Here is a 16,423-nt window from a genome sequence, read left to right as displayed (position 1 = left end):
GAGTATAGATCCTTTACGTCTTTGGTTAGCTTTATTCCGAGGTATCTTATGGTTTTTGGTGCTATTGTAAATGGAATCGTTTCTCTAATTTCTTTCTGAAGTTGCATTGTTAGTGTATAAGAAAGCAACTGATTTCTGTGCATTGATTTTGTACCCTGCAACATTGCTGAATTGCTGTATGAGTTCTAGTAATTTGGGGGTGGAGTCTTTTGGGTTTTCCACATAAAGTATCATGTCATCTGCAAAGAGAGAGAGTTTGACTTCTTCTTTGCCAGTCTGAATACCTTTTATTTCTTTTTGTTGTCTGACTGCTGTTGCCAGGACTTCTAGTACTATGTTGAACAATACTGCCGAGAGTGGGCATCCTTGACGTGTTCCTGATATTAAGGGAAAGGCTCTCAGCTTTTCCACATTGAGGATGATATTCGCTGTGGGGTTTTCATAGATGGATTTTATAAACTTGAGGAATGTTCCCTCTATCCCTATACTCTGAAGAGTTTTAATCAGGAACGGATGCTGTATTTTGTCAAATGCTTTTTCTGCATCAACTGAGAGGACCACACGGTTCTTCTCTTTCCTCTTATTAATGTGTTCTATCACATTGATTGATTTGTGAATGTTGAGCCACCCTTGCATCCTGGGGATAAATCCCACTTGGTCGTGGTGGATGATCCTTTTAATGTACTGTTGGATCCTATTAGCTAGGATTTTGTTGAGGATTTTGGAATCCATATTCATCAAGGATATCGGTCTGAAATTCTCCTTTTTGATGGGGTCTTTGCCTGGTTTGGGGATTAAGGTAATGCTGGCCTCATAGAATGAGTCTGGAAGCTTTCCTTCTGTTTCTATTTTTTGAAACAGCTTCAGGAGAATAGGTATTATTTCTTCTTTGAATGTTTGGTAAAATTCCCCAGGGAATCCATCAGGCCCCGGACTCTTGATATACTGTGTTCTACTGCCAGATCCCTAACACAATTTCCAACTTTAATTTTCATAGAGCTAATCATGCATTACTGAACATCTTAAAGAACACCCTAGTATATTTATCATTTCAAAGGGGACAGATATCATTTCCAAGTCCTTTAAAAATCCCCAATGGAAAATTTACCATGATTATACATCAGAGTATTGTAGTTTAATTAATTACAAAAAAGCTTTAAGTATAACTTAAAATCACATTAGGCCAATGACAAATGCTTAATAAATTTCAAAGTTAGAAACTCTACATATCATACTATGTGCTCCTAATGCAGGGAAATAAGAACACCAAATTTGAAAAAACAACAAAGGACAATCCTCTTGGATATTAAAGAACTACTGAACCAAAAACTATACTATTTACAAACTAACAATAATGAGAATGTCATGTGAAAACAATAGGATGAGATCACTGCTGTCCTCAGAATTACAATCATCTTAAAAAGGAGTGAAACTAAGCATTTAAATTAACAAAAAAAAGGGGGGGGGGACCCAAAATGAATGTAAAAGAAGAGAAAAATATAGTTACCAAAACATGCTAATGAATTAGAAAACAATTAAGTCAAACATCAATAAATAAGTCCAACTCTTGGCTATTTGAAACATTTTTTAAAAATAATCTATATATATTTTATAACATCAGTATATATAAAAAGGAAACAACATCACTTATGAATAATTACAAAAATCATTTTAAATGTAAGAATTCGTTTTGTTTAAAAAAATGCTCAATCTGGTAGGATTTACCCATGTAATATAAGAGAATCTAAAAAAAAATTATTAACATACAGCATTATTATAGATTTCATAGTAAAAAAATATAATCTTAATAAAGTAACAGAAAATTCAGTAGCCACTTATAGACATAAATACCAACAAAATGAAGACTACAAAATTGTAACTGTAGCACTTTTTGTAATTCGATGAGACTAGGAAAAACATAAATGCTTAATTATGGAACCTAGCATTATAATAATAATTACACACAGAGAGATACCCAAAAATTACAATTACTGTATAAAATAAAGGAAAAAAAAATGAGGACAACTCAGTATATACTGACAATGCTAAGATACAGTTTTAAGTTAAAAAGGAACAGCAGATGCAAGAACAGTATGTATAACATGCATTCATTACTGTAAAAAGACAGGGCATATTTGTATTCCCTGTATTGAATATCTCTGGGAAAAAAAGCCAAAATGCAAAATCTGAAAATGCAGATTCCCACGAGAAAATGCTGCAATGCAGTTTTTCCTGTAACCTCTTTTGTGTGGTTAGAAATATGAATATATTAGCAATTTTTTTAAAGTTAAAAAAAAAACTCACAGGATGTTGGCCTCTTAAAGAATACACCAAAGTTTGAAGAATCTACTGCCCCACTCCTAACAATGACAAACAGCAAAGTTATAAAAATGAACTAAATTCTAGAAAGTAATTATCCTTTTGTAGGAGAGAACAGACTCCCTAATTTTTATCCCTAGAAGAGCTACAACTTGAATGACCCTTGAAAACATTATGCTAACAAAAGGACAGTCACAAAACACCACCTATTACATGATACTACGATTTCAATTATATGAATAGCCAAAGCTGTAGAGACAGAAAGCAGATGAATAACTGTCTAAATCTGGAGAAAATGGAGAGTGACTGATAATAGGTAGGAGGTTTGTTTTTAGGATAATAAAAATTGTGATGATTGGGAGGAGGAGCAAGATGGCGGAGGACTAGGAGACCTAAATTTCGCCTGGTCCCAGGAATTCAGTTTGATAGTTATCAAACCATTCAGAATACCTACAAACTCAACAGGAGATTGAAGAAAAGAATAGCAGCAATCCCATGAACAGAAAAGTGACCACTTTCTGGAAGGTAGGACGTGAGGAGAAGTGAATCCGAGGTGATATACGGGAAGACAGACTGCGGTGGGGAGGGAGCCTCCGACAGCTGGCTACCGGCAAGTGATAGAGCAGCGAGCACAAAATCGGAACTTTTAGAAGTCTGCTCCGCTGAGGGACGTCACTCTAGTGGCCAAAAGACTCCACCCCAAAACTGCTAGAACTCTTACAAGAATTCAGTAAAGTGGCAGGATATAAAATCAACGCAAAGAAATCAGTGGCATTTCTATACACCAACAAGACAGAAGAAGTAGAAATTAAGGAGTTAATCCCATTTACAACTGCACCCAAAAGCAAAAGATACCTAGGAATAAATCTAACCAAAGAGGCAAAGGATCTGTACACAGAAAACTATAGAACACTCATGAAAGAAATTGAGGAAGACACAAAGAAATGGAAAAACATTCCATGCTCTTGATTGGAAGAACAAATATTCTCAAAATGTCTATGCTACCTAGAGCAATCTATACATTCAATGCAATCCCTATCAAAATACCATCAAGTTCTTTTAAGGAAATGGAACAAATAATCCTAAAATTTGTATGGAACCAGAAAAGACCCCGAATAGCCAGAGGAATGTGGAAAAAAAAAAAGCAAACCTGGTGGCATCACAATTCCAGACTTCCAGCTCTATTACAAAGCTGTCATCATCAAGACAGTATGGTACTGGCACAAAAACAGACACACAGATCAACGGAACAGAATAGAGAGCCCAGAAATGACCCTCAACTCTATGGTCAACTAATCTTCGACAAAGCAGGAAAGAATGTCCAATGGAAAAAAAGACAGTCTCTTCAACAAATGGTGTTGGAAAAATTGGACAGCCACATGCAGAAGAATGAAACTGGACCATTTCCCTACACCATACACAAAAATAGACTCAAAATGGATGAAAGAGCTCAGTGTGAGACAGGAATTCATCAAAATCCTAGAAGAGAACACAGGCAGCGACCTCTTTGACCTCAGCCACAGCAACTTCTTCCCAGAAACATTGCCAAAGGCAAGGGAAGCAAGGGCAAAAATGAACTATTGGGATTTCATCAAGATAAAAAGCTTTTGCACAGCAAAGGAAACAGTCAACAAAACCAAAAGACAACCAACAGAATGGGAGAAGATAGTTCCAAATGACATATTGGATAAAGGGCTAGTATCCAAAATCTATAAAGAACTTATCAAACTCAACACCAAAGAACAAATGATCCAATCAAGAAATGGGCAGAAGACATGAACAGACATTTTTCCAAAGAAGACATCCAAATGGCCAACAGACTCATGAAAAAGTGCTCAACATCGCTTGGCATCAGGGAAATCCAAATCAAAACCTCAATGAGATACCACCTCACACCAGTCAGAATGGCTAAAATTAACAAGTCAGGAAACGACAGATGTTGGCGGGGATGCGGAGAAAGGGGAACCCTCCTACACTGTGGGTGGGAATGCAAGCTGGTGCAGCTACTGGAAAATAGTATGGAGGTTCCTCAAAAAGTTGAAAATAGAGCTACCCTATGACCCAGCAATTGCACTACTGGGTATTTACCCCAAAGATACAAATGTAGTGATCCGAAGAGGTACGTGCACCCCGATGTTTATAGCAGCAATGTCCACAATAGCAAATTATGAAAAGAGCCTAGATGTCCATCGACAGGTGAATGAATAAAGATGATGTGGTATAGATATGCAATGGAATATTATGCAGCCATCAAAAAAAAAAAAAAGAAATCTTGCCATTTGCAACAACGTTCATGAACTAGAGGGTATTATGCTAAGTGAAATAAGTCAATCAGAGAAAATGAGATATAACAATTCTACCTCAGGGCTTTACTGTAAAGATTAAATTAGTTAAAACCTACAAAGCACCCATAAAGGTCCTCACACAACATAAGGACTCATGCATTATGAGCTAGTGTTGTCACCATCATCCCTCATTCGAACTGTGCACATGCACACGTGCACACACACACTCTCTTGGTCCACTCACTTTAATCTCTTGCATAACACAGTGTTTTAGAAGTATTTTTCCTCTTGTCAATTCCATGTTTTCTCCTTCCTCATTCTCTCTCATTCATACACATAAAAACACATATAACACCACTACCATCATAACTAAAAAATTTTTAAAGGAATGAATTAAAAGAATGAACTACAATCTCCACCAAGAGTCACAAAGTAACTTCTCCATAATTACTTAGAAAGGACACTAAGGAATAAGTTCCAGGTTAGAATGGTAGGCTGAAATGGCAATTAAAAACTTTTTTTCTTCCTTCAATTCCTAAAAAAATTAGCAAACAAAAAATTTTTTGAACAAAAAAAAATTAATAAAAAATAACCAAGCAACAAAAGGAGCATAACATAAAGCACCAAACATTAAATAATTGGTTGCCATGAAGAAAATAAAGATACTAGAACTAGAGCTAAGGGTGCAGCAAAGTTTAGTTCTTAACCATGTCACATGTGCCCAAAGCAATACTATTAAGTTGACAAAAGTCTGAGAAATTTTCTTAACACTCTCATATATGGAGAGAAACAAACTGGGCACATATTGTTATTCTTTGCATCTTCTAATTGAAGATGCTAGAAAAACCTACAGAGCAAAAACTGATGAAGCAAGGAAGCAAAAATATAGGCCTAATTTCTCAGGACAGAAGTAGACTCGAGATTATTTTCTGAAATGATGAATAATGATTCAAAACCTAAGCACATTTTTCCTTTATGACAATTGTCCATAGCTTCTGATAAGATGGAACAAACATGGCAGAAGATACCTAAAACCTTACAAAAGAAAGCAAAACTTAGGTGTGCTAAGAAAGCCTCCTCACCTATTTCAAAGATCTCTCTCCCTCTCTTCATGATAAGCTGCACAATATTGGGCAAATATCAAATTACAAACATCAAACTGTAGTTCAGAAAGGGAAAAAAATAGCTTTACATACAGTGGAGAGAAGGGAAGAAGTGATTAAGATATTCTGTTTGTCTAAACAAAACAGACTATCTGGGCAGAACATTCTAAGAATGAACAAGATGAAAAGTAAAAGCATGGTAGCAATGCAAAAATATATCACCAATCAATGAATACATTAAAAACGACCTAATAGGGGTGCCTGGGTGGCTCAGTCGGTTAAGCGTCTACCTTCGGCTCAGGTCATGATCTCAGGGTCCTGGGATCAAGCCCCACGTGAGGCTCCTTGATCAGCAGAGAGTCTGCTTCTCCCTCTGCCTCTTTCCCCTGCTCATGCCTGTTCACTCCCTCTCTCTCTCTAATAAATAAATAAAATCTTTAAAAAAAATAAATAAAATAAAAATGACCTAATAATAAAATTTTTATATAAAACTGAAAGATTCTATACAAATGACAATGAATCCTAAGAGAATGTGACAAAAAAAAATACCCCAAGATTATCTTCTTCTAATGAACAACCTAACAAAAATATAACTCAAACACACAAAAAAATAAGATAAAGAGAGAAGTTGAAGACCTAAATAAAGAACAAAACATAATCATTAGAGACGAATAAATTACAAAGATTGGGCATTACAAACAAAATGAAACACTAAAAATTTAATTACTGATGGCTAGAGATCAAAGAAAGCACAAAAAGAAATAACTGATAGATACAAAAGACAAAAAGGCATATCTGACATAGATTGTGTTGCTAACTAAAGAAAAAGAAAATAAAATTGAAAAAATATTTCAGGAGTACCTGGGTGGCTCAGTCAGTTAAGTGTCTGCCTTTGGCTCAGGTCATGATCTTGGGGGTCCTGGGATCAAGCCCCACATCAGATTCCCTGCTCAATGGGGAGTCCACTCCTCCCTCTCTCTGTGCCTCTCCCCCCCACTCATGTTCTCTCTTGCTAGCTACGCTCTCTAATAAATAAATTTTTAAAAATCTTTAAAAAAAGAAAAATATTTCAAAATATAATTTCAAGAACTGAAGGAAAAATGTGAATTTGCAGATAATAACAAAAGACCATGTTCCAGGAAAATGTGATAAATGATGTTCAATATTGAGCCATACTGCTGTTACAGAGATGAACTTCATGGGCAAATAAAGAAATCTCAGACACAATAGAAGCAAATAGTCGATTGAGGGCTAATATCAGACTGGCCTCAAACTTCTCTGAAAGAACATTTGAAGCCAGAAGACAAAGAAGGAATGTCTACAAAATTCTAAAGGAATGCAAGTGTTAGCCAAGAATATTAAACTCATCAGGATGTCATTCAAATATAAAGACAGAAGGCAAATGTTCTTAAACATGAAAAAATTTTCATTGTACAGCACACATGAACCCTTGTGTGGGAAAAAATGATGAAACCTAAGCCAATTAAGAATTGAGTCTAAAGAAGGAGCCTAGGGCCGCCTGGGTGGCTCAAGTTGGTTAAGCGTCTGCCTTCAGCTCAGGTCATGATCCCAGAGTCCTGGGATCAAGCCCCACATCGGGGTCTCTGCTCAGTGGGAGCCTGGTTCTCCCTCTGCCTGCCACTCCCCCTGCTTGTATTCTCTCTCTCTCTGTCAAATAAATAAATAAAATCTTTAATAAAAATAAAGAAGGAACCTAGAATTAATAAACTATGACTAATAAAAGGGGGGTAATGAATCCATTTAAATATTTTCAATCACTCAAGTACTATCAGTGATTGTAAAACATGAATGTTATATATTTAGACAATATGAAAATTAAAGTATAACTTTAAAAATTGGGAAGTGAAGAGAAAAAAATGAAAAAAAAAAATAAGACGACTAATGTCCTCAGCCTTCATAACAGGCTACAAATTGAAATATGCAATTTAAAATACAATGACATGAATAAAGCTCTTATTTAAAAAAATAAGCCACTGACCACGTAATTTTATCATAATTTACTAACCTCCTATTCTTTGAGAAAATACTGGTGTTTGTTTTGTTTTGTCACAGAGACTTTTACTTCTGTTTTTCCTCAGTTTTACCTGTTAGGAGTTTACATACAATGCTGCAATGAAGAGCCTTCTTTGTATATCCTTATATACTAGTACTTTTTATTTCCAAAAAATATACTGACAGAATAGGAATATTGAGTAAATGAGTATTTGATAATTATCAAAATACATATGGCCCAACACTTAAAATGTACATTTCCACTAAAAATATAAAAAAATACCACTGCCCATCTCCTCTATCTTCTTCAGGAGTACATCACTCTATTTACTTATCACTCTACTTTATCCCAATCTGAGAATAGAGAAGTGAAAGATCATGATTTCTGAAATCTGCATTTCCTTGAATATTTGTGTTTTTGATTATCATTTTATATCTTACTGCTTACTTACATTCTTCAGTGAAATTCCTATTCAAATCCTCTGAATATATGTCTTTGGGTTTTTTGATCCTTTCACAAAAATTATTAATATAGTGAACATATTAATTTATCAGTCTTTCACATTCTATTATGTCTTCACATTTGTTGATATCTTTCCTCAGCTTAATGTTATGTGTAGGAACAGCTATTTACTTTTATAGTTTCTAATAGAAGTGCCTGTCTTGGTTAAAAATTTCCCTCATATGCCTTAGTTCCACTTTTATAGTTTTCTAAATATTTTCCTAAAATATATACTATGTCATCTTTCATCCCTTTTTCCTTATTCCATAGGGAAGATTTTTTTGGATATGCTGTCTTTTATAGTATTAATTAGTACTGTATATCTGGAAAGGCAAGTACATCTTCAATATTCTTTTTTCATAAATCTTAGGGCTATATAAAAGCATTTATTTTCCCATTTTATCTGGATATTTGGATATCTGAATATATAATTTGTAAGTATTTAATATTTGGACATTTTTAAAGGGATACTTAAGTGTCAAATTACTCCACTGTTTTTTTTAATGAATGGTATATACTAATGGATATTGCACTGAATTTATTTATGTGAGAAAAACTGACATTTTTATGACATTAAAATTACCTCATTTTGACTATAAAGGGTATTATGGAGAAAACTGAAAAAACATGAGTAAGGTCTGTAGATTAAATAATAACCAATGTAATATTAGTTATAACCAATGTTAATTTTCTGATTTAATAACTGTGTAGAATATACAGGACTGTACAGAATTAAAACACAGAACAGGCATAGGAAATTTTCACTGAAGAAATTAAAAAGAGAAGATCGCTATGACTTCAGCTTGCTCTCAAATTCAGAAAAACATAAAAAGAGGGAGAAAAGTAAATATAATAAAAAGAATCACAGAATCTAGGAGAAGGGTAAACAAGAGTTCTTGTGTTACTCTTAACAACCTTTCTATAAGTATCAATTTATTTCTGATTGATTCTGTCTGTCCCCCCTCTCACACATACACACACACAGAGCAACATATACAATCCAGCACAGAATGACTTTCCAGTAGCTTATATTTTGTTTTGTATTAAGCTTTATATAGTTTTGTTCCAAACAGTATCCATGCATTCTTATAGAATTTGACCCAAAATAGTATTTTTGTCTTAACTGTAAACAGACTGTATTACTGATTTCCATTCTTAGTGACTACTGCGTGCTAGTCATCAAACAAACAATATTATTTTTTTGCATATTTATCTTATATCCAATAATTTTACCGAAGTCCCTATTAATTCTGGTAGAAAAATGTTCAAGAATTTCTTAGATTTTCCTACCCCATAGCATTAAAAAATCTAAAATTATTATTATTTCTTCTTTTCTAGCATTTACATTAACTATATTCACCTTTACAAAAACATCAAAAAATGTTATATAACGGTGATAGTAGGGATCACTCTTCTTTTTTTAAGAAAAATGGCTTTCACCATTTAAAATGTTTAGTAAAGTCTTTATCATATTCAAACTATTACATACATTAGGCTGGTTGCTAAAATTTATCATATGCTTCTTTCTACATTTATTGATACCTTCACATGATTTTTCTATTTTTAATTTGTTGATATAATTTATTTTGTAGGTAAGTATCTTAACATTAAACCATCTCTGGATTCCATGAGTAAATTCTAAGTGGACACACTATATAATTCTTTCATTGTATTGTTAAATTGTTGGTCAAGTTTTAGTTAGAATTTTGTACCCATATTCTTAAATGAAATTGGTCCTCTAGAGTTTACTTTTCCAGTATCTTTTTCATGTTGTGACAGCTATATAAAATGTCCTAGGAGTGCATCTTTTTTAATGCACTGGAAGAATATCAGCAACATTTGAATTATCTGCTTTTAACATTTTCTAAAGAACCCAGATGGTACTTTTTAATTTTTTTTTCTAATTCTTAGCAAATGTTCTTGTCAAATCTTCTACTTCACTTCAGTTGTGAATATTGATAATTTATATACCCACAGCACTATTAATTTCCTCTGAATTCATATTCGTTACACGTGTTCATACACAACTGCCAAGATAGGCAGTGGTCCCATGATGGGTCTGTCACTTGTTCTCCCTGTGAAGACTCAAAGAGCTGTGTGCTCCCTCATTTCCTCAGCTACAAATATTAGCATGGTCTCATACCTCAAAGGAAAAGAGACTTCATGCCTCTGTGTTTCAGCTTCTCCCTAGAACCTGTAAGATCTTGTCTCTACAAAGCAATTTCCATTTCTGCTTGGTTGTCAATTTCTGGTTAATTAGCTCTGCCTTTCCCAGAGAGGGCAGAAGTCCTTCACTAACTCACATTATAGCAAAACTACCAGAGCCAAACCCACTTACATGGTTAAGATCAGGTCAACCAAACACAGAAGCTGCCATGGAGCAACTTGTAGATAAAATGGAGTTGAGAAGAGAGGGCTACAGAGACCTGTACTATCGTCCCAGAATCCCCCATGACTCTCAAAAATTCATATTTAATTTTGTGATGATATATATTTGCTGAGACCATTTTACCTATGCAGTTTCCCACAATTACCATTAAAAATGGCAATTTCCTCACACCTACCACGTTTAACCTACCTCAAATTCTGCATGTCTGTGAATATCCTCTGCTCGTTGCCTGCTCAGGATAAATTCAGCTTCATTTGCTACTCTTACTAGATGATCCTTCATTGTTTGGCTAAGCAGCCTGTAAAGAGATGAATACTGTCAAATAAATAAATGTACACACACACAATATATATAATTAATCAATGCTCAAAGCCAATGTATCTTGTTATTTGGGGCAGGAAAGGATGTTTACTCCATCATACCCAATGAAGTGCCATTATGTCACACTAAATAATTAAAGGATATAATAGCAAAAAATTATCCTCCTGGCAACAGCAGATCCAACTAGCTATCCAAGGAAAACAACTAAAACTGCTGGATTAAATTTGTGTTTTAATCTTTTTTAAGGTACTGGAGAGTTTACAAGGCAGCCACGATTTAAGGAGCCAAGATCCTAGAGAAGAAAGCACACAAATGACATTCAGCATGACTTTTTTCGTTGAACCATTTACTTTTTACAGGTGGAAATAGAGAAGCTAAACAGAGAGAGTTTTACAGAGCTAGGGAGACAAAAATTGAATGTTATAAGCTGTCAAGGTAGAGGGATCCTAAATTACCCAGGCTTACAAAAGGAACCCAAGTATACCCTAAGAAAGAGTATAGACCAGTCCTCAAAGACACTAAAACAGACTCTCAAACAACATTATAGTGATCTTCACTTAGATTATGAGGAAGCCAAAAAGCTAAACAAAAATTTCAAAATCTCACAAGGTAAGGAGAAAAGAAATAGACGTACCAACACAGGAGAACTATATTCCAGGCAAACTGGAAACAGAGCAAACTCTCACAAAAATTTTTAAAAACTCCAGCCTTGAATCACCTCAGTCCTAAATTAACATAATCAGCACCTAGACTAACTGGTAATCAGAAATCAAAAGGAAATCCCTAGAGGAAGATCTCATCACCTAGAGACTTACATTTACCCCTGTAATTTTAAATATAATTTCCAACAATCACCAATTAACAGGAATAAAAAGAAACAACAATAAAAGAATGAAAACCAAATAGAAGACAACTCAGACAATCGAGATAGTGAAGTTTCATATCTGAACATTGAAATAAATGTAGTTATGGTTCAGGACAACAGATTCTAAGAAAAAGAATTCCAATAGAGATTGGAAACTGTTAAACCACTGAACAAAACAAATATGAAATTAAGAACAGATTTACCAGCTTATTAAACTCATAAAGAACTACTTAACTGAAGAATAGGTCAATGACAACTAAACAGAACCATGGTAAGAAAAATGATGAAAACCTGACCAAATAACAGACATATGGAAGATGGTAAAAAGGTCTAACAGGTGTGTATCAAGAGTAAGGAAAAAAGACAAATAATTCAAAAAGAGCAATAATTGAAGAGATAATGGGAAATATTTTTTGAAAATTGAGGGAAAAAGCCATTGAGCCATACGTTGAAGTGCTACAAACTCCAAGCAGGATCAAAGAATACCACACCTAGTCATGTCATAATAAAACTGTCAAAGGAAAAGAATCTTAGCCAGAGGGAGGGAGAAAGTGGAAGAGGTAAGGGCACTTACATGCCTTCAAAAGAGCAAGAATAAGACTGATGGAAGCCATGTAAGAATGCAATGACCCCTATCAAGTGCTAAACAAAAAGAGCAGCTAATTAAGAATTCTATGCCCCCAAAACACCTTTTAAAGATAAAAGTGAAAGTATCCAAAATATAACACTGTGAAGAGTCTTTTTTCTAAACTCCCTCAACTGCCTAGAAGCACAGTCTCCCAAAACAATTCATCTGTTGCAAGTCCTCTCCACTGAAGTTTCACAACCAGGAAAGAATGACTCCTATTACCTAGAGACTTAGCAGTCAGCACCTGGATAGGAAATTGTCTAAAGGGACACGGTCACAAAACTATCTTATCTCCCATATATTCTCCTAAGGGTTCATTTATCTTTCCTTAAAGTCATTTGTTTTCCCCTAAGTGCCCCACCTATTAAGATGGTATAAAGCCTCAAAATTTAACCTCTTTCTTGAGTCACATTTTTCTATGAATTCTCTTAAACATCCATCAATTTTATTTTTTTTTTAAAGATTTTATTTATTCATTTGACAGACAGCAAGAGAGGGAACACAAGCAGGGGGGGGTGGGAGAGGGAGAAGTAGCCTCCCTTCTGAGCAGGGAGCCCGATACAGGGCTCGATCCCAAGACCCTGAGATCATGACCTGAGCCAAAGGCAGATGCTTAACGACTGAGCCACCCAGGCCACCCCAAACATGCATGAATTTTAAAAAATGTCTTTTCTCTTGCCAGTCTCTCTTTTGTCAATTTGATGCACTGGCCCCCAAAGAAAGAAAATAAGGATAGAGGAAAAATTTTTCATCTTAGGCAAAAGCAAAATAAGCACATTTAACGACAAACAAAACAGAGAAATTGTCAATAGACAAACCACATTAAAGGGAGTTTTTCAGGGGCGCCTGGGTGGCTCAGTCGGTTAAGCACCTGCTTCGGCTCAGGTCATGAGCCCAGGGTCCTGGGATCGAGCCCCGCGTCGGGCTCCCTGCTCAGCGGGGAGGCTGCCTCTCCCTCTACTCCTCCCTCCTGCTCATGATCTCTCTCTCTCTCACTCTCCCTCAAATTATTTTTTTTTAAAAGGGAAGTTTTTCAGACAAGTAAAATAGTATCAGATTGATTTAACACAAGGAGGTAGAAAATAAAAGAAAAAGTCAGCATGGGTAATCTAAAAGAATACTGAATGTTTGTAACAATTATAATAATGACTTCTAAAATTCAAAAATATCATAATGTTAAAATATATAATAGCAATCAAAGCAAAAGAAATTAGTGTTGTAATGTTCTTTCACGTCCATGAACTGGTGAAAGAACCAATTTATTTAAGATGTTCTCAACTCTAATATTCATGTTTCAATCCCGAGGCAACCACAAAAGGTATCTAAAATAATGTATAACCAATACACCAATAGAAAAAAAAAACAACTGAACAACAAAAATCATTTAGCTTAAATGAAAGAAAAAAAAAAGAAACATACAAAATATGGAACTAAAAAGGACACAGATAATAAGAAGTTAAGTTTTAACCTAAATGCATCAGGAATATATAGAAAGCAAACAAATTTAATGATACAATTACCATCACATACATTTTTTTTTTAAGTATGTGCTGTTTAAACATAACACAGTTTCAATATAAGGTTGCATAAATGTTGAAAGTCATTTTTCAAAAAGATAAACAATTTAAAAAATAGTGAAAGAAGACTATTGTACCTTTATTAATGTAAGAAAAAGTTGGCTTTAAGAAACAAAATTAGAGATAAAGAAATAAGTACTTCAAATGATAAGGTCAATGAGTCAGAAAGATAGAAATTCAAAATTTTGAGACTCTACATTTTTATGTTCCTAAGAATATGACTTACACCTAGGTGTAGAAGATATAAAGCTATAGCATATTTTAACAGTGTGATTACAAACCTGATGAAATGGACACATATATCACATTTCACCCACTAAGTGAAAAATAAATATGCTTATCATGAAAACATGGATCATATACAAAACAGGCAAAATGTGGGGTCAAAAAGAAATCTATAATAAATTTCAAAGGAAGAAATCATAAGCAGTACATTCTCTGACACAACAGAACTAAAAAAAAAAAAAATTCTGCACAAAGAAACTCTAGGATGGCCTCCAATTTTCCAAATTTCTGGTATCCTCAGCCTTATGTAATCATCTCCCTGAAATTGTGGATAGGAGCTATGGCATGCCTCTAAGCAATAAAACATGCCAAAATTGAAGAAATATCATTTCCATCATTACATTAAATAAGATTCAAACTTCCATCTTACTAGCAGTCTCCCTCTATTCAATCTCAACCCTGATGGCTTAGCTAAAGAAACCTGGCATGTTATGAGCTGCCCTATGGAGAAGTCCACGTGGCAAGAAGCAGAGTACAGCCTTCAGACAACCACCAGGAAGGAACTGAGACTCAATCCCATCAACTCACAAAAAATTAAATCCTGCCAACAACCAGATGAAATTTGAAGCAAATACTTCCTCAGTCAAACATCAAATGACCCACAAACACCTTACCTACAGCCTTATAAGAGACCCTGAAGGAGAGGGGCCAGACAAGCCATGCCCTGAATCCTAACCAACAGAGACTATGAGATAATAAATGCATGTTTCTTTAAGGCCAGATTTTGGAAATATTGTTGACACAGTAATAACACTTGTGCCCAATCAGGAGCAAGATGGCGGAGGAGTAGGAGACCTGGATTTCATCTGGTCCCAGGAATTCAGCTGGATAGGGATCAAACCATTCTGAACACCTACGAACTCAACAGGAGATCGAAGAAAAGAACAGCAAAAATTCTCTGGACAGAAAAGCGACTACTTTCTGGAAGGTAGGACATGCGGAGAAGTGAATCCAAGGCGATATTCGGGAGGATAGATGGCAGGGGAGGGGGCGCCCCCCGCTGCTTCTGGCAAATGATAGAGCAGCAGAGCACAAAATCGGAACTTTTAAAAGTCTGCTCCGCTGAGGGACGTCGCTCCAGTGGCTAAGCGGGGGGTGGAACCCTCACGGGACAGTGTGGTCTCAGGACCTCGGGGTCACAGAGAGACTGGGGGTGCCTGAGTGCGGCAGAGCTCCCAGATATCGGAGCGGAGAAGCTGGCTGCAGAGGCAGAGCCGAGGCACAGGCTGTCAGCTCAGGGTTGCCATAAACCCTGATCCCGGGCACAGTCGGGCCACTGCTCCTCCAGCAGGGACCCAACAAGCGGCAGGTCCAGGGAGAATCCCCTTCCTCCCCCAGTGGGAGCAGCGCAGGAGCACACCGCAGGGATCTGCTGGGTTTGGAGACTCCACACAGAGTTGGGTGCCAGAGATAGAAATGCTCCGTCACAGGCCGGGTGAGCACAGAGCGCAGCCGGAGACCGGGGAGACAAGAGTGACTGACTGCTTTTCTCTGGGGGCTCACTGAGGAGTGGGGCCCCGAGTTCTTGGCTCCTCCGGGGCAGAGACTGGGAGGCCACCGTTATCACTCTCATCCTCCAAAGCTGCACAGAAAGCTTGCAGGGAACAAAAGCTCCTGAGAGCAAACCCCAGCAGATTACTTAGCCGGGAGGGGGCAAGGGCGGGGCAATTCCGCCTCGGGCAAAGACATTTGGGAACCACAGCAACAGGCCCCTCCCCCAGAAGATCAGCGAGAACAGCCAGCCAAGACCAAGTTTATGGATCAATGAAAACGGCAGAACTCCAGAGCTCGGGGAATACAGCACATAGAATCCATGGCTTTTTTACCATGATCCTTTAGTCTTTCAAAGTTAATTTTTTTTTAACTTTTTTTTTTTGACTTTTTCTTTTTCCCCTTTTCAACCAACATCTTATCAATCCTTTTTAAAAACGCTTTTATTTCTCATTTTTAGAGTCATATTCTATCCCTTCATAGCAGTTATCCTTATTTTTGGCATATATATATATAAGTTATTCTCTCTTTAAAATTTTGAGATACAGTTTCTTCTAACAGATCAAAATATACCCTAAATCTCTAGTGTATAGCTTTGGTTCTAGTCTGCTGCCTGAACCCATTCTCTCACTTTTCTCTCTCTCT

The 16,423-nt window shown here is 36.1% G+C and overlaps 1 protein-coding gene across 4 annotated transcripts in view; it reads right to left on the bottom strand.

The window, feature by feature from the left end:
• The window catches only part of LRBA (LPS responsive beige-like anchor protein), a 762,450-nt gene that overhangs the window by 424,807 nt on the left and 321,220 nt on the right, over window positions 1-16,423 (bottom strand). For all 4 annotated transcript variants that reach the window (XM_044912877.1, XM_044912874.1, XM_044912875.1 and 1 more), the window contains exon 35: window positions 10,801-10,909. In XM_044912877.1, the coding sequence (XP_044768812.1) occupies window positions 10,801-10,909 (109 nt within the window). The remainder of the gene's footprint in view (window positions 1-10,800; window positions 10,910-16,423) is intronic.

This window comes from Neomonachus schauinslandi, chromosome 2 (assembly GCF_002201575.2).
Source record: "Neomonachus schauinslandi chromosome 2, ASM220157v2, whole genome shotgun sequence".
In the NCBI taxonomy this organism is placed as follows: domain Eukaryota; kingdom Metazoa; phylum Chordata; class Mammalia; order Carnivora; family Phocidae; genus Neomonachus; species Neomonachus schauinslandi.
Note: the sequence above shows the minus strand (reverse complement) of the source record. Positions and strands in the feature narration are given on the sequence as shown.